Genomic DNA, 19,847 nt, shown 5'->3' with positions numbered 1-19,847 from the left:
TCTCTCTATATATATATATATATATATATATATATATATATAAATATATATATATCTATATACCGTATTTGCTCTGAAAAAGACCCCTTGTCTTCTAATCGGAGTCTTCTTATAATCAGACCTCAAATAGCTCTGACTATGAGACTAAGATCCAGATCCCCCGCAGTGCTGCAGGGGACCTGGATCCTCCTGTCTTATGCCCCCCCCCACTGGTGTGTAGCCGGGGCAGCCTGTAGACACCGGTGCGGGGAACTCTTCTCACTGACAGCTGGGGAAGATCTGCGCGATGGACACAGACAACCCCCGCTGCTAACCGCACCTCCTTCCAGCTGCAGCGGAAGTTGTCCACCCGAATCGCGTAGACGCACCGGTAAGTTTTGGGGCGGGAGTGTTAAATGGGGGGCATAAGGCATTTCTTTAGGCAGAGTGCTCTATGAAATGCCTTTTAACCCCCTTAATGCCACTCTGCCTCCAGAAATGTATTTTAACCCTCTATACACCACTCTGCCTCCTGACCCTTTTGACCCCCTATGTGCCACTCTGCCTCCAGAAATGCCTTATACCCCTATATGCCACTCTGGTATTTAGGGGGTTAAAAGGCATATTATGGGGCAGAGTAGCATATAGGGAGGTATAAGGCATTTCTGGAGGCAGAGTGGCACATAGGGGGTCAAAAGGCATATCATGGGGCACAATGGCATATAGAGGGTTAAAATGCATATGGGGCACAGTGGTATTTAGAGGGTTAAAGGCATATCATGGGGCACAGTGGCATATAAGGGGTATAAGGCATTTCTGGGGCAGAGTGACAAGCCTGGGTGCATAACTGGGGGGCAGGTTGGAAAATAAAAGGAAATAAAAACAAAATATTTTTCTCAATCTCAAAGCTTTTATTTTTTTTAAAAAAATAGTTTACATGAATTAACATTTACTGCTAAAACTTTTTTCCTATAGGGTCTTCTTATATTTAGGCTTTTTCTTTTTTTCCTAAATTAATATTCAGATTTGGGGGGTCGTCTTATAATCAGCGTCATCTTATAATCAAGCAAATATGGTATTAGCCCCTGCCGCCAATATATATAATTAGGCCCTGCAGCCAATATATATAAATATTAGCACCTGCAGCCAATATATATAAATATTAGCACCTGCAGACAATATTTATTGATAATAGCCCCTGCTGCCAATATATATATATATATATATATATATATATATATATAAATATTAGCCCCTGCTGCCAATATATGTTAATATTAGACTCTGCTGCTGATATATATTAATATTAGACCCTGCTGCCGATATACCGTATTTGCTCAATTATAAGACGATTAATTTAGGAAAAAAAGAAAAAGCCTGAATATAAGACGACCCTATAGGAAAAAAGTTTTAGCAGTAAATGTTAATTCATCTAAACTATTTTTTTTAAATAAAAGCTATGATTGAGAAAAATATTTTGGTTTTATTTCCTTCTATTTTCCAACCTGCCCCCCCAGTTATGCACATCTGCCCCAGAAATGCCTTATATCCCCTATATGCCACTGTGCCCCATGATATGCCTTTTAACCCTCTAAATGCCACTGTGCCCCATGATATGCCTTTTGACCACCTATGTGCCACTCTGCCTCCAGAAATGCCTTATACCCCTATATGCCACTCTGGCATGTAGAGGGTTAAAAGGCATATTATGGGGAAGAGTGGCATATAGGGAGGTTTAAGGCATTCAGGAGGCAGAGTGGCGTATATAGAGGATTAAAAAGGCATTTCTGGAGGCAGAGTGGCATTAAGGGGGCATTTCACAGAGCACTCTGCCTGCAGAAATGCCTTATGCCCCCCATTTAACACTCCCCCGCCCCCCCAAAACTTACCGGTGCTTCTGACTTCCCTGTCATGTAGCCGGGGCAGCGTGTAGATCCCACGCACATTCAGTTTAAACTGCAGCAGGGCTCGGCAAATCCCAGGCGCCAGGTCGCCATGGCGACTCAGAATTTTGTCCTGGTGCGTAGGTGTTTGTCAGACTCTTACATCCACAAAAAACGCCCCTGAGATCACTCCCACGGAGTGATTCTGTAGGCTGAAACCGCGATTGCAGGAAAACCTGCAATAGCGTTTTCAGCTGCCACAGGCTGCTTCAGGAAAGGGGGTTGAGTGTTAATTGGGTCCCCACACAAGTGTGGGGACCTGACACAACATCCCCCTGCTGCCTGATCACTCAATGAGAGCGAAAGTGAAGCGTTAACCCCTTCATTTTAGGGGTTAATTCACGTTTTGTACAGGGCTCTGCTGCTGGTGGTCTGCCTGGAAGCCCAGGCAGACCAGCAACAGCAAAAACGAGCCCCCACAAGCCCTTTGATGATTCCTGTAGGCATGGAAGCCTACAGCAGTCATCAGAGACTCCCCCCTGCAATGGCTGGTATATAGACCAGCAATTGCATCCCAGCTGCCAGAGGCAGCTTCAGGGCCAGGGGGAGAGGGTTCTTTGGTCTCCACACTCATGTGGAGACCAGCCCCAACACTCCCCTGCTGCCTGATCGCTCCATGACAGCGTAGTGCAGCATTAACCCCTTCAATTCCACAATTGTGTTGGATGAGGATAAGTTGATCTGCTTCTGATGTGTTGAAGCTGTTTGTTCCGATGGCTGTAATTAGGATGATGGTTGGGAGTACTGTAAAGCAATGTTGTACGCTTCCCTGAACAAGTGGGTTTTCAGAGAGTTGAGTTGAGTTGAGTACGAGGCAGAAAGTCTGACTGAACAAGGAAGGGGATTCCACAGGAGGGGAGTGGCACGGGTGAAATCCTGTATACGGGAGTGGGAAGAGGTAACAACAGTAGAAGAAAGCAGCAGGTCGTGACAGGAATGAAGAGGGCGGGTAGGGATGTATTTGGATAGGAGGGTAGAGATGTAAGGGGGTGCTGAGTTGTTGAGGGCTCTATAGGTCAGGGTTAGAAGTTTAAATTTGATTCTGAAGGGTATGGGGAGCCAGTGAAATGATTGGCATAGTGGAGCAGCAGATGAGGAGCCGCGGCAGAGAAAGATTAATCTAGCTGCAGTGTTGAGGATAGATTGAAGCGGTGAAAGGCGGGAGAGGGGGAGACCGGTTAGTAGGGAGTTGCAATAATCCAGGCGGGATATCACAAGGGAGTGGATTAGTAACTTGATGGTATCTTGTGTGAGGAAAGGGCGGATTCAGGAGATGTTTTTCAGGTGGAGGCGGCAGGATTTGGTGAGGGACTGGATGTGAGGGATGAAGGAGAGAGCAGAGTCGAGGGTGACACCAAGGAAGCGAACCTGGTCTGTTGGATGGATAGTGGAGTTATCAACAGTAATATAGATGTCAGGAAAAGTGGACATAGGAGATGGCGGGATTACCATGAGTTTGGTTTTAGAAATGTTGAGCTTTAGGTAACGGGACGCCATCCATGATGCAATTCCTGATAGACAGTCAGTGAGGTGAGTGGGGAAAGGTCAGGAGCAGAAATATAGAGTAGTTTGTCATCTGCATTTAGGTGGTACTGGAAACCAAAGGAACAAATAAGTTTTCCGAGTGAAGAAGTGTAGATGGAGAATAGCAGAGGCCCAAGAACTGAGCCTTGGGGAACACCAGTAGATAGCGGTAAGGGAGAGGAGCAAGTTCCAGTAAATGAGACCTAAAAGTACGGTTAGAAAGGTAGGATTTAAGCCATGAAAGAGCTGTGTCACGGATGCCATGAGCATGGAGGGTTTGTAGGAGAAGAGAGTGGTCGACTGTGTCGAAAGCGGCTGAGAGGTCCAAGAGAACAACCAGTGAGAATTGGCCTTTTGTTTTAGCTGTGAGGAGGTCATTAGTAATCTTAGTAAGTGCAGTCTCTGTTGAATGCTGTGGACAGAAGCCAGATTGCAGAGGGTCAAGTAGAGAGTTTGACGAGAGAAAGTTTGTCAGTTGATTGTAGGTTAATCGTTCCAGCAGTTTGGAAGCCAACGGGAGAAGTGAAACTGGACGGTAGTTTGATGGGGATGTGGGATCAAGTGAAGGTTTCTTTAGGATGGGGGAGATGATGGCATGTTTGAATGAGGATGGGAATACACCAGAGGACAAGGAGAGATTAAAGATGTGGGTTAGGCTTGGGGTAAGGACACTAGAGAGAGGTGGCAGGAGATGTGAAGGTGCAGGGTCAAGGGGACAGGTTGTGAGACGGGAAGATAACAGGACATTGGAAACGTCGAGGGGTGTAACTTGGCTGAAGCAGGTGAGGATCGATTGAGGTGAAGAGGGTGGTTGAGGTACCATATGATTGACACTATGGGGGATGTTATCCCTGATGATGTCAATTTTGTTTTTGAAGTAGGTGCTGTGGGTCTGAGAAAGGTGTTAAATGTGGAGAACAGACAGACGGATTATGGGAAAGAGAGGTGATTAAGGAAATGAAATATCTTTGTTTGGAGAGATGGAGGGCCGTTGTATAGTAGCGGAGCATGAATTTGTAGTGAACGAAGTCTTCAGGTGAACGAGACATCCTCCACTGGCGCTCAGCTCTACGTGAACACCTTTGAAGGAGCGTGTCTATTTGGAATGCCATGGCTGAGGTGGCCGGCGTGGGGGATTGCGTACCGTTACAGGGGCAACCGTATCTAGGGCTGAGGCTAGTGTATGGTTATACTGATCTGTGGCTGTGTCAGGACAGGAGGAGGAGGATATATCTGAGAGGAGTGGCCGTAGTGTATCTGAGAGCTGTGGAGTGTTTAGGTTGCTGATATTACGGTAGGTTTGTGGTGGTTTCTTAGGTAGGGAGGGTGTGTGTGGTATGTCGAGAGTAAATGCGAGCAGGCTGTGATCAGACAGACAGATGGGAGAGTTAGAGAATTGAGAAATGGAACAAAGGTGGGAGAAAACTAGATCTATTTGGTGACCGCCACGGTGCGTTGGGGAGTCAGTCCATTGTGAGAGTCCGAGGGAGGAGGAGAGTGAAAGTAGTTTGGAAGCAGCAAGTGAGGATGGGTCATCAATAGGTATATTGAAGTCTCCTAGGATTAGTGTAGGGATGGTGGAGGAAAGAAAGTGGGAAAGCCAGGCAGCAAAGTGATCAAAGAAATGAGAGGTAGGGCCAGGAGGCCGGTAGATCACTGCAACACGAAGAGCAATTGGGGAGAAAAGGAAGACAGAGTGTACTTCGAAAGATGAGAAAGACAGAGAGGGAATTGGTGGTAGACATTGAAATGTGCAGCGAGGAGAGAGGAGAATACCACACCACCTCCCTGTTTGTCTCCAGGTCTGGGAGTGTGGCTGAAGTGAAGGACACCATAAGTAAGAGCAGCAAGAGAGGTAGTGGCAGAGGGTGTCAGCCACGTTTCAGTGAGCGCAAGAAGGCTAAGGTGGTTAGAAATGAAAAGGTCATTGACAGCAGTTAGTTTATTGCAAACAAAGCGTGCATTCCAGAGGGCACAGGAGAAAGGGGGGCCGGGGTTGCAGTGGACTGGTTTAAGATTGGAGGGATTGCAGTGGTTTGTGTTGGTTCGGCATGTGCGGGGATGGAAAAAGGTGGGGATGGTGGGGCCAGGGTTTCTTTCAATGTCACCTGAGCACAGAAGGAGAAGGATACAGACAGAAAACAAATGGGAATGTGATTTGTAGGCATTGGATGCCATTACTTGTGCGTGCTTAGTGATGTTGGGGTATGAAGAGAACAGAAAGGCATGTTAGCTAGGTGGGGTGATAGATGGGATAGAGTTATGTGGACTGTAGAGGGTGAGTCAAGGGGCGTGGAGGCTGCAGCGAGCATGTGCCTATGTGGGTTACCTGCTTTGCACTGTCCTCGGTATGTCGTTTGTCGTTTCCCTCCCGTTTAACTCCAGTGTAACTCTTATCTGTCCACTTAAGAAGAGTCCACTTGGGGAAAGGCCACTGCAGCTACATTTCCAAGTGGGGTCTGGAGCTATATAGGGCTGCCTCACAAGTGGTCAGATAAGATGATTGCATACAGGAGGCAGATGGTTCACACCTTGGCTAGCAATTACAATTAGGCTAGACTAGAGGGCACCGATATTAACCCTTTGATAGCAGCAGGGTATGGAGACAGGCAGGAAAAAGACATACCAGGTGAAAAAACAGGGGTGTTGCAGCAGAAGATGAGGGGTTCAGGGGTGGATCAGAAGTTATGAAATAACCATACCTGTAAGAGAGGGAAGTGGATGTGATTGATACAGATTGCCAGATAACTTCTGATCCACCCCTGAACCCCTCATCTCATAACAAATTGACTAACAGAAACAAGCTTACAGTCTAGAGGAGGCATGTCCAAACTTTTTTCGAAGAGTGCCAGATTTGATGAAGTGATCGTGTGCGAGGGCCGACCATTTTGCCTGACAGTCTTTGAACCATTAAAATTAATGCAAATTGACTATTTTATGCAAAGTTTATTGAAAACGGCAATTATTTAAATTGTGACAATTGGTTGATACCAGAGGAAGACCCTGCAGGTGACCAATAGGCTCACTCGCACTGCCCTGTAACCCCTGTGGATTTCCGCTTCAGTCAACTCCCGCGATGCCGTGAAGATAAGGTAGGCTAGATGGGGAAGGAACCAGGGAGATTAGTAGACGAAGATGATCATGAAGTTTCTTCGTGTGTGCGTCTTTGCCTACGTTTTACCGGCACTGTATTCTCTTGTACGTTTCTTCGGAACGAACAAAAAAACGGACTCTTCGTGTTCGTTTTCATGTTCGCCCGAAGACGAATGCACAAGTCTACTTTTAACCCCCTAAATGCCAGAGTGGCATATAGGGGTATAAGGCATTTCTGGAGGCACAGTGGCACATAGGGGGTCAAAAGGCATATCATGGGGCACGATGGCATAAAGAGGGTTAAAAGGCATATCATGGGGCACAGTGGCATTTAGAGGGTTAAAAGGCATATCATGGGGCACAATGGCATATAGGGATATAAGGCATTTCTGGGGCAGAGTGGCAAGCCTGGGGGCAGATGTGCATAACTGGGGGGGCAGATTGGAAAATAAAACCAAAAAAAATTTCTCAATCAGCTTTTATTAAAAAAAATGTTTTTACATAGTTTACATGAATTAGCATTTACTAGTAAAACTTTTTTCCTATAGGGTCATCTTATATTCAGGCTTTTTCTTTTTTTCCCCCTAAATTAATATTCAGATTTGGGGTCGTCTTATAATCAAGCAAATATGGTATTAAGCTGGGCTCCATTAACTTGCATGGTTAAATGCAGTACCTGTATTCATCCTGCAGGGGGAGCTCAGAGCTCTCAGGGAGGTCTGGACAGGTCCTCTTGGGAAATTGTTTATTTTTTAGTGGGAACTGCCATCTTGTGAGAGGCAAGAAATCTTGCTATGGTGTTTGCTGTCCGGGGCAATCACAGTGTGTCCTACGGTGGATTTACTGTGTCACAGAATACCTCAATATCCAGGCATTCAGCAACACTGTTTAACACAACAGGGTACCAGACGCGTCACTGGCCGTTTTTTCGTAATGTCCCTGCAAGGCTAGATTTCCACTTGGTAAAAACGCCCATAAAAACGCCAATAGCGCCACCTGGCGTTTTTTTTGTGAAAAACGGCTGCAGCCAGATGTTAGCTGTTCTTCAATAGGAAATCGCAAAATGCCATTTCCACTTGGCGTTTTTCTGTTTGGCGTTTTTTCAGTCCTCTTTGGCGTTTTTCTGCTTTTTTGGGCTCTGTGGCAGTTTTTCAAAATCGCAGCATGTTGACACTCTGGCGTTTTTTGCAAGAAATCTTGGCGTTTTTCTCCAATAGAAGTCTATGGGAGATAAAAAACGCCATGAAAAAGCCATGTGGGTTTATTGCCTTGGCGTTTTTTATGGCGTTTTTTCCACAGTTACAATGCAGAGGATGGACCCTATCTGTGTATCTGTGTGTCCTACGAGAAATAGGCTGAAAACAAACAGTTTCACACAAAACAAAGTCCTGGACTGGTTCATATTGAATTTTACACCATTTGGAACAAACATGCCATTACAAACATACCCAACGCATCAACTGGATCCTGCGTGCCAAAAGCAACAGCAAACAATTTGCACCATCATTTGGGGCCAATCTTCCCAGAGGAGCAGACATTCGGAATAAAGCATGCCTTACAAACCACAGAAAAGAGACAAAAGGGTCTACCAAGTAAATGACATCAGGAGAGGGCAGATACTTGCCATTTATCCTAATCCCTTTTACCTGGGTGAAACTTCTAACTTGTAAAGGCTGGAAAAACTGCCTAAGGTCAAAAAAAGCAATTTCCACAGAAAGGCTAAAACGCCAGAAAAAACTCCAGAAAAAACGCCAAAACGCAGGTAAATGCAGTGGCAGTTTTCTTGGCGTTTTCCTGGCGTTTTTCATCAAGAAAAAAACGCAGGACAAAAACCCAAGTGGAAACCTAGCCCAAGTCTTTGGTCGTTATACAGAATTATAAAAACAATTCTAAGATCAGTTAAAAGAGGAACTGTTTCTTCTAAATAGACACTTAGGACAGAGCTGGCCCTACCATGGGTCTGGATAGGGCCACAGTTGGGAAGACTTTGGAGGGGTAGAAAATAAACTGAGAATTTTCCCAGAAACAGCAACTGTGCAAAGAAAGTACAGTGGTGACAATTACAAATAAAACAAGCTGTCACTAGTTTTCACCCTTGTCTGTACCTGTGCAATTCTGCAACCACCCTCCCCTCCGCTATAGCCATCAACTTTGCGTGTCCATCCTATTCTGAGACAGAGAACTACATGAGGGAGGGGCTGCTTCGCATCATCAGATGACCATTGGCTGATCAGCAATCACTGCACCTGTGCTCCCCAGCTCATTGCGTCAACAAGCAGTATACAGAACTTGATAAATCACCGAATACAAGTTCCACAACAATATATGTGCTGCTCGTATGAGCTTTGTTTGGTTGAAAGAGTTTGGGAATGGTTTTGGTGGATTGCTTTTTTTTGTTCGCTCTTGGTCGAGGCAGCACAATGTTTTGGGCCAGCCCTTACGCAGGGGTATTAATACTTAGGATACTGCCATTTTACACCATTTCTCACTTCTTTACTTTGCTGCCACTACTGTCGCAGCAACCTCCCCAAACTCTATTGCCTTGCTTATAATACTAGGTATTTATTATTTATGTCATAACTGCCGTGCTCTCCATTGAGCGTATAAGCGGCCATCCTTTAAGATTGCAACATTATTGCGATTGGGCACCATACCTAGAATTATCCCGGAAGCTGCGCTTTCATTGGATGCTTTACGAGATTCTTGCTACTTTAGCTGACATTTAAGCTATATCCGCTTTTATAAACGCACATACTGATCTTTTCACAGAGCGTAATATATTTTGTTGAATACATTTATGTGCTGGACTGAGTAATGGAGCTGCGCATGCTGAAGTGGACGTGGCCATTTTTGCTTTTTGGGGTCGCGCAGTGGCCCGTGGTGACTAATGGACTACGGAATGGACTGGCCCTTACACCTCCGATGGGTTGGCTGCACTGGGAAAGGTTTCTGTGCGAGACGGATTGTGAGAAAGAACCTTACACGTGTGTTAGGTGAGAAAACAATAATATGGGCTTTATATAGATTGGGACGTCCCATTATCCTTATGAGAACGATTGAAGAAAACAAAATGAGGGCTGTTAACTAGAGTAAAAGAGGAATAGAAAATACTAAGTTAGGAGAACTCGGAACATAACTAAGTAGTAGCAACAAGTTTATTATAAAACACGGTACCGGCATGTACAGTAAATTGTACAGTGCTGGTCGCCTATACGTGTTTTATAGAAATATTTTTTTCTGAGTGAGCAAACACTGAATTAGTTGCTGGAAGTCTGGACGTGTGTATTATCAATTCGCTGTCTGAGAAGACCTCAAACCTGCTGCAGAATGCAAAACATAAGGAAGTTCGCAAAAAAAAAAACAATAAATGGGCGCCACAGTTTATCTATGCATGAGGTGTATAAAGGATTGATAAACAGTCTAAATAAGTAGGTTGTTTTTTTTTTTTTTAAAGTACCTGGCAGATAATTAAAGGTATAGTATTCCAACTTTCATATTACATTGAAACATTTAATGCATAATGAATGTTGCCTTGTCAATTCTTTTCAGTAAACGAATGCATTGTGGGATTGCTGAGAACACTCTGTTTTCTATTAGAAAGGTTTTCCTGGAGTGAACACACATGAGGTGCATGTAATAAGTGCCCCTTCACACATGTAGTTCCCGGTCCTATTGGTTTCAGTTTGAGGCATGGTATCCATGTTGATTGGCCTCTAGGAGTTTGGACCTTGGGAAGCTGAAAGGACATTCTTAGTAGTGCTCCAGCGGCAACGTTAGAAGCTGTACGCTTTTAAATTATGAAGAAACTAAAGTGTGTATATTAAAGTACTTGAACATGCATTCATCTTTGTTCTTTAACCCCTTCAGTGGCAACTTGAGTCAACACAGCCTCTGTAGTTTTATTAGATCCTGTCCTCAATTGCCCAGGGGTAACTGGAAGTAGCTAAAATTTGTTGCTTCTTTCTCCAAACTAGTGCTAAAATCCACCAATTTCCCTCGCTTCGCAACAAAAAAAAGTTATCCTTTCTTGTTCAGACTGCTGTCTTTTTACACGTATCTCATCTGCAATCCATTATCAACATATCCACCAAAATACTCTTTCCGCTTGCCTTCACACTAATACCTCTAAAATCGTCAAAATCCTCCTTCATTAGAAGACCATGTAAAGTCACAGAGAGGGATTACTGAGGGTCTGGGGGTCATGGTTCGTTGGTGTATAACTATGTATGTCCTCTTTCCCTCACTACTATTGTTACTTATCCAACCTCCATGTTCACTTACTCATTAAAAAAGAAATCTTTAACCTTGTAGATCTTACATAAAAATGAATACTTGGACATCCATTTTTTTTTATAAAGTGAGATTGAGTTTACTTTTTAATTATATGTGTTATTATTATATTACAGTGAGAGGCTTTTCATGGAAATGGCTGATGTAATGGTATACCAGGGCTGGCTCGATGCTGGATATCAGTACTTGTGTATTGATGACTGCTGGCTAGCTCCCAAAAGAGATGCACAAAACAGGCTGCAGGCTGACCCTGTCCGATTCCCTAGTGGTATCAAGAAGCTGGCTGACTATGTAAGTTTTTATATTTTTATAGTATGTATGGTATACTATATATACATATATATGTCGATATAGTACATATACCGTATTGGCCCGAATATAGGCCGCACTTTTTTCCCCCACTTTAAGTCTTTAAAGTGGGGGTGCGGCCTATATTCGGGGTCTAGCGCCCGACGCCCGGGACATGCAGTCCCGGGCGCCGGGCAGGCAGCGGGGTTAGGATACAGATCCCCCGCAGCGGTGCAGGGGACCTGTATCCTACTGTCTGATACGCTCAGACAGCCTCCCCTGCCGGCACTTTCCACAAGGGGGGAGTACCGGCACGGGAGGTTGTCTAAGCGCATCGCACGGACGTTCACCGGTAGCGGCGATGCGCCGTTGCCGGTGAACGTGCGCACGATGCATTCTAACCCCTCCGACTTACCAGAGCAGACTCCCGGGTGTCTTGCAGGGCCGGCGGAAGACATCTACGCAATACGCGTATACAACTTCCAGTTCCGGCACTTCCGCTGAGTGCCGGCACCGGGAGTTGTATACACGATGTGCATAGATGTCCCCCTCCGGCCCCGTAAGACACCCGGGAGTCTGCTCTGGTAAGTCGGGGGGGGGGAGTACAGAGTGGCAGCATATCTCGGGGAGGGGGAGAGGACAGAGTGGCAGCGTATCTCGGGGGGGAGGACAGAGTGGCAGCATATCACGAGGGGGAGGACAGAGTGGCAGCATATCTCGGGGGGAGAGGACAGAGTGGCAGCATATCTCGGGGGGGGAGGACAGAGTGGCAGCATATCTCGGGGGGGGGGACAGAGTGGCAGCATGTTTTTTGGTGCTTTTTTTAAAGAAAAAAACTTTTTCTTTAAAAAAGCACCAAACTTTTAGGGTGCGGCCTATATACGGGGGCGGCCTATATCCGAGCCAATACGGTAGTATGTCGATATTAGTGTGAAGGAGTGAGTGTTGGTCAGAGTGCGTAAATGTGCGTGTTAGCATTACTGTATTTGTGTACATATGAGTTAGGGAGTATGTGAAGCATGATTGTGTGTATGTGTGTGCATGTAAATATGTGTGTATGTTAGCTACCATGAATAAAGGCAAGGAGCTGGCAACTTTTCCTTTAGTAAATAGACCCTTTTGAAAGAATTTAGCCCCAACGAGTCCTGTACAACATCCTTGCTCTTCTTCCCTTTTTTATCTTTCTTTGTATACCCAACACATTCATTAATTTATAATAACGGATTACTAAGGAATATATTGAAATACTTTCTGCCTGAGAGAGATTTTCTTTTAAAATTGTTTTACTATAACTTTTTGTAGTGAAAGTCTGAAGGTGGCCCTAGTGCTAGGCCTCTGGGGCTAATGGGAGGCATTTACCTACATCAGTCCATTTAGTTAAGCTTTTGCATACTCGACAACTGCTGGCTGCCTACCGCACATCAGATAGCTAGGTTTGAGGAGGTAATGAAACAGTGACCAGATAGATACAGACAGGTAATACAGGAACAGGTATTCAGGTAGCAAGAGTATGGTAAATATAGCCGTGGGATCAAATGTTGCATCTAATCAGAGATAACCAGGCCAAACCGAGTAGTAGTGGCTGAGATGTCAAAACCAGAGGAAAAAGCAAGACCGTAAATGTAGCAAGGCCAAGATCATATACCAAGAATCAAAACAACAAAAGCTAGCTCATTGATTGGGTGCCAAATAGTTAAAAAAAGGGGAAAATATAAAAAGAAAGTGACAAAGGGATTCAGAAGGGCAGCACAGTCTATTTGTGCAAGGGAATTTGTCTTGATTGGCTAAAGAAGGAGGACAGACCAATCAGGAGGAATCCCCATGCTATAATAGGTCCTTCAGCAGAAACCACAAATCAGAGACTGCCGCCGTGCACACACAACTCAGCAGTCGAATAGCTGAACACCACCATAGAATGCATGCCTCAGAAATAAAAAAGATGGAGGACAGCATTACAGGAGTGCAAAACACCACTATGTACATTACAATCATGTTTAGAGTTAAGCAGTGTGATGCTGTTAACCCTAGCTCCAGTTGCGCAATTGGAGAGCAGGGTGCTCCATTGCCCCCTTCCAGTGAAAAATCTGTCGATTTTTACAAGAGGCTAGACTGCAGGATACAGTCTGGGATTCTTATGGGATCTGCATCAGGTGCTGGGCATTAAAATCTCCTGGAGCCTGATCATCAGGGAGACTGTTGGGGTAAGAGGAAGTTCCCCTGTGCTCCGAGGGCAAAGAGAGGCCCCGAAGAAGACCCAAGTGAGGCATTACCTACCTGGACCTTTGGTGTGCATAGCTTAGCTGGGTCTGGCTGGGAGGTCTAGTTAGTGGGTGTTTAGACTGGTCAGTCTGGGCCGGCTAAGTATAGCTATAGACGGCTCTTATTGGGAGCTACGTTTGTTTGTTTTGGGGTGTTTCAGTTTAAAATAAATCTGTTTCCTACAAGTCAGTGTTCCTGAACTTTATTGACCTAGAGCACTGTGCTTAAGATCCCTAAGTGTGACGTTTATGGCCTTCATGCTACAGGGAGCATTGCTTTTTTTTCCCCTCTGATTTTTGCCAACCTGTCTTGAAATTTTTACTACGCCTGTTACACTCACAAAGACATACACTAAAATTAAAATAAATTAAATAAAATAAAATTAAAAATCTTTTTCAACCTTATGAACTAAGTCCATCAAGTTCAACCCTTATACCTAACATTCATATTCTTGATCCAAAAGAAGGCAAAAAAAAAACCTAATTACTACCTAATTAATACTAATAACTACTTCGAATTCTGCCATCAGGGAAAAAAAAATCCTTCTTGACTCCAAGAGGCAATCGGATTTCTCCTTGGATCAAGAAGCTATTAATGTTATTCTATTTATATCCCTGTATTTAATGCCTTTCTAAGAAAATATCGAGGCCCCTTTTGAAGGTATCTAATGTATTGGATAACACCACCTCACTTGGAAGTGAATTCCATACCTTTATTGTCCTCACTGTAAAGAATCCCTTCCTTTGTCGTCTATGAAACCTGCGCTCTTCCAGTCTCAGAGGGTCACCTCTTGTTCTTTGTATATTTCTGTTAATGAACGGGTCACTGAAGAGCTCTTTATATTGGCCCTGCATATATTTATATAATGTTATCATATCCCCTCTGAGACGCCGTTTTTCTAGCGTATATAATTTTAACTTTTTTTAGTCTCTCTTCATAACTAGTATCTCCCAATCCCCTTATTAATTTCGTAGCCCTCCTTTGCACTTTTTCTAATTCCATAATGTCCTTTTTAAGGACCGGTGCCCAGAATTGTACCACATATTCAAGGTGAGGTCTTAGCAATGACCTGTAAAGAAGCAAGATAATATCCTCCTCCCTTTAATCAATACCTCTTTTTATGCATGCCAAAACGTTATTGGCCCTCGCAGCTGCTTGCTGGCATTGCGCACTGTTGTCAAGTCTGTTGTCAACCATTGAAACAAATGTTCTGATTTGCTTCTCCAATATGTAGGTTCATGCTCGTGGACTACGTCTTGGAATATATCAGGATGTTGGAAAGCAGACATGTGCAGGGTTTCCAGGGAGCCAGAATTATTATGAGTTGGATGCACAGACTTTCTCTGAATGGGAAGTGGATCTACTAAAATTTGACGGGTGTTATTATGGAACTCTGGAACAGCTGGAGGATGGTGATGACCACAATTATTATAAATATTGTATTTAAAAAGCTTTGAATGCATTCACCTGTTTATAAAAGGGAATTGGTGACAACTGTCAAAGTATAAGTAAGCTCAAAGTGATTGTATATAACAGAGGTAACCCCTTATGCTGTACTTATATTCAGGCTTTTTCTTTTTTTCCTAAATTAATATTCAGATTTTGGGGGGGGTCGTCTTGTAATCGAGCAAATACGGTAGTTGGTCTGTGTACCAATTTTTACAGTAGCCCCCTCCAGTTACAGTTGTCCTCTTGGTTGTTTCTCAGACTAATTGCTGTCGTTATTTAGTGAATGATTTTGTGAAGGATGTACTTCTACAGATAATTGCACATTGTATCTTAGCATGATAGTAAGGGAAAACATGGTTGAACCATATTCACTTGCTGTTAATATGAAATAGCTGATTAGTAGTATGGAGATACCAGAATAACTAAATTGATTTATGTAACATTAACATATTTAAGGTAGGTTTCCCGTTTGACCATTAGATCTTAAGAACAAATATTTCCTGTGCATACTGTAAAATCTTTGGTATATGTACAATTTACCCCCTTTTTGAAGAATCATGAAAAGAGGGGTGCATTTAAAACCAGAGTAAAAATTTGTGCTGCATAATCTCTCCATGTGAATGACTGTGATGTGTTTACCCCTTAAATGCCACAATTGTGGTGATGCAGTCACTGCGTTAAAGGGGTTGCGGGGACCAAGTCACAATCAATGCTATGCTCCTATAGAACACCAGCACTAAAGGAGTTAAAATAATAAAGTACCGTATTGGCTCGATTATAGGCAGCACCCTTCAAGTTTGGTGCTATTTTAAACAAATTTATTTTTAATTAAAAAAATACACATTAGTGGAATGGTAAAACAGTATTTTATCTAATGAACAGGAATACATGTATCTTAACATTTTTTTGGTATCTATTATGCAGCTAGTCAGCATATGTTGCATCTGGAAAACCAATTTTAAAGCCCCCCCCCTTTAATTCACAATGCACCTTACTTATAGATATGCCACACACACACCCCCTGACTTACCAATGCACCCCCAGACTCCTTGGTGTCTAGCAGGGCTAGCCGGTGGATGTCTGCGTGTGTGTGTGATTCTGTTGTGGTGGGGTTATTTATTTTTTTTTTTTTAAAGGTACTCACGTAAAAATGAGGTTGACCTAGGTATGTAGTAAATGAATATTCCTTCATTTTTTACCTGGGTTGTTCTTAAAAAGATTTGTTGCTTATGACCTGCAAGGTGAGGGAATGAGGTTTGTACCACAAAGTATCAGTCTCCCTATCACATGAGTTTAGCAATATATGTCTTTATCCACTTGCAGGATACCGTCGTATGTCTATGGCTTTGAACAGGACTGGTCGAAATATTGTGTTGTCCTGTGAGTGGCCTCTGTATGCCAGACCCTTAAAAAAGGTGAGGGTGCAAAGGGGAATACTGACAGTATCTTAGAATTGAATTTGACGTTTGTCTACGTGTGCCTGTATCAGTGTTGTGCATTACTTTTTTTTTTTTTCTTCCCTCTCACTATCTTGCAATTTTGACAGGTGAATTACTCAGAGGTTGCAGAATATTGCAACTCATGGAGAAATTTTGGTGATATATCAGACTCGTGGTCCAGCGTGAAAAGTGTACTTGACTGGACTGCAGTCTTGCAAGATTCTTTAGTTCCTGCAGCTGGCCCAGGTGCCTGGAATGACCCAGACATGGCAAGTACCTATGAAAAGTATAAGCGTGCCATCTGCCTTTATTATTCATTCTCTAAGTCCATATGTTTTTTCCAGAATTATTGATTTCATTCTCACTTTGTGGTTTCTTTTTTTTTTTTTTTGTCTTTGCTGATTATTTCATTGTATTGTCTCATGCTTTGTTATGACATCTATTCCAGCTTGTGATAGGTAATTTTGGTTTGAGCTGGGACCAGCAGGTGACACAGATGGCACTGTGGTGCATCATGGCAGCTCCTCTGTTAATGTCTAATGACCTGCGAGAGATCAGTGCAGAGTCAAAAGCTCTTCTCCAGAACAAAGAAGTGATTGCAATTAATCAAGATTGTCTTGGTGCACAAGGATATAGAATTCTGAAGGTATTTTGTTCGTTTTTGTGGATTTTTACTTGTTGAATATTCAAACATTTAAACCCTTGAAGACAATTGATGTGTTTGGTACATGATGACTGTCATGAATATAGAAATCGATGTATGTTGAGGCATTCAGTAACGCCTATATCTGCTGCAGGTGGTCCCCTGTAGCCTCTCCAACTCCTAGGCTTAAAGGTGTCGCTGAAATGCTTCAATAACGAGGCGTTCAGCAACACCCAAAACACGACGCAATCGCAAGATGGCGATGCCCTTAAAAAATATAAACAAGATTTAACAATGCAAGTCAATGGAGCCCAGCTTACTTATCATAATGTGATTAGCAAAATAAATAAATAAAAAACTAAAAATTTGGTAACCTGTCACCATCAGGGTAACTATCCAGGGGTTTGACAATGACATATTCCAGGAGCAGTTAATTTATACGTGAACAAGGTGTGTGGGGAAAAATACCACGCCAAACTTTGATAAAAGGCCGGTGGAAAAATTAGTGCATGGAAAGTGGTAAAATACCAGCATTTGAAATACCCGGGGGTATCTAGTTTTCAAACCAATATGGTTTGATGGGGTAAATTGAATTGACCAGCTTTCAATATAACCCAAATAACACATAGGACAGGGTTACCACATGTCAAAATTCCAATTTGAAAAATGCACACTTCCCAACTGTGGCCTTTTAGCCCCCAAGCAATCCAACGCACCCATGCATGGGGTATCACTGTACTCAGGAAATGTTGCTGACGTTGTTTGGCTGTGGCATATACTCGGAGCTGTAAATTCATACCTGAAATAAAATGTGTGGGAGGGGGGACAAAACACACAAAAAAAATACTACCACAAAATTTGACAAAGGCTGGTGGTAAAGTTAGTACATGGAAAGAGTTACTTTCCATACTAGCATTTGAAATACCCTGAGGTGTCTAGTCTTCAAACATATATGGTTTGATTAGGTCAAATATGATCATGAAGGTTTGGATAGCTACATGCTACTTGTACTTATTGCCCTTTAATGTGAAAAAAAAATATATATATACATTTTTTTTAAACTCAGGACAAATAGTGGAATCTATATAGTGTAGAAAATCTTGTTGTGAAAAAACAAAATGTTACTTGTGTGGGTATAGTAAATGAGAGAGAAGAACATTAGAGCTAAACACAAGCACTACAGAATTGTTAAAACTGCCATTGTCACAAAGGGGTTAATAGAATTTTTGATCCTTGTTTTTTTTTTGTTTGCAGTAAAGTAATTTCATATGTTAAGTCATTTGTTCGTATAATGCAGGAACAAAGACTATATAAGGCTGCATTAGTAACTGTTATTGTCTCGATTTTATTGTTCCTTAAACAGGTTGACAGTTTTGAGTTATGGGAAAAGCCTCTGTTTGGGGGATCTTTGGCTGTGTCTGTAACAAATCGCAACGAAATAGGTGGGCCTCGCCGATTTCTTCTCTCCCGCATTATGCTTTGGAAAGGAACAGCTTGTGGAGATGTATGTTACGTTACCCAGCTTCTTCCAACTCGAAAAGAGTATGGATACTTCAATACTACTGGCATATTGTCACTTTCAGTAAATCCTTCAGGGACCGTATTGCTGAGGATAGACTAAAGGCGCACAGTCTTAATCTCCTTTTTCCATCTTGGCAACCAAATTTGGTAACTGAACTGATACTGGGGATGGTCACAAAAAAACTGGGAATTTACTGTCATTTATGCGTTGCAAATAGTGTATTCCAGTTAAGAAGCTGCTGTTCTCAAGTTAAAAGAAAGATGAGCTGTATATTAGTTTTCATAACTCTGGAACACTTTCAACTAATTAAAATTGAAAATGAGCAGTGACTGCACATTCTAAATCTACAATCAAGGCAGGTATGTGGGGGCAAGTTACTGTTTTCTGAGAATAAACTGCATTCAAGAGTTGCTGTATCTTCCTCCTGGCCTGGTTATTCCCCCCCCCCCCCGATCATTGATGTTAATTAAGCAATTATATGCAAAATATATTTAGATTATGTATAAAAAGAAATCAAATGAATAGGTTTTAAACAAGCGTTTTGAACTATTACTGAGCTGCCAGGGACAGCATGAGGTTTTTTTTTTATGGTCTTTTCACAGGGTTGATAAAATAAATAGAATAAGCAGCATTACTTTGCATAGTCCCTGGCCTTATCTAGGATAGCTTTATGCCTATCCCATGTCTTCTAAGCTATACATGTTAAGATCCTTTGACCCTTTCCTGGTAAGGTGTGGTTTTTTTTTTTTGTTTTTGTTTTTTTTTTGTTTTCTCCCTATACAACCAACCCTGCTGCTCCATTGCATTGTCAATTAAATCCTCTGAAATAATTACCCCTAAATACCTTTCCTCGGATGTTGATTTTAGGATTATATCAAACGTTTTATGCTCTGCACTCGTTCGCATTAAACGTCAGTTGCCACAGCTCTTAAAATGCCCTGGTCTTTTTTCTTATTTATAGGGGGGAATACTGGGCTCTGTACATTACTTATTAGAGTTACGAATGAGTTTATTAGCTGTAAGAAACTGTCTAGGCATCTATACAGTGACTTCATTCACAAACATAATTGATCAATAGCTTAGAAGATGACAGCCATAGTGCAGAATCTTTAATATCCAATTTACAGCTAGATTCAATCTGCCCATTGAGAGGGCAGGTAGATACAGTATAGAATCCTACTATGTATTTACCCTGATCAGCCATAATATGACTACTGAAAGGTGGAGTGGATAACACTGATATAATCTTATCATGGTGCCTGTCAGTGGGTGGGATATATTTGGCAACATGCAAACATTTCATCCTCAAAGTTGATGTTATAAGCAGGAAGAATGGGCATGCGTAAGGATCTGAGCAACTTTGACAAGGACCAAATTGTGATGGCTTGAAGACTGGGTCAGAGCATTTCCAAAACTGC

The 19,847-nt window shown here is 42.7% G+C and overlaps 1 protein-coding gene across 1 annotated transcript; it reads left to right on the top strand.

The window, feature by feature from the left end:
- Positions 1 to 8,904: 8,904 nt before the first annotated feature.
- GLA (galactosidase alpha) lies at positions 8,905 to 18,965 on the top strand. The gene is made up of 7 exons (XM_053473686.1): positions 8,905 to 9,532; positions 10,946 to 11,120; positions 14,611 to 14,788; positions 16,149 to 16,240; positions 16,372 to 16,533; positions 16,713 to 16,910; positions 18,271 to 18,965. The coding sequence occupies exons 1-7, from the start codon at positions 9,354 to 9,356 to the stop codon at positions 18,526 to 18,528; spliced, it is 1,242 nt and encodes a 413-aa protein (XP_053329661.1). The 5' UTR covers positions 8,905 to 9,353; the 3' UTR covers positions 18,529 to 18,965.
- The last annotated feature ends 882 nt before the right edge of the window (positions 18,966 to 19,847 follow it).

This window comes from Spea bombifrons, chromosome 8 (assembly GCF_027358695.1).
Source record: "Spea bombifrons isolate aSpeBom1 chromosome 8, aSpeBom1.2.pri, whole genome shotgun sequence".
NCBI lineage: Eukaryota > Metazoa > Chordata > Amphibia > Anura > Pelobatidae > Spea > Spea bombifrons.
The sequence above is the reverse complement of the archived record's forward strand: the minus strand, read 5'-3'. Positions and strand labels throughout refer to the sequence as shown.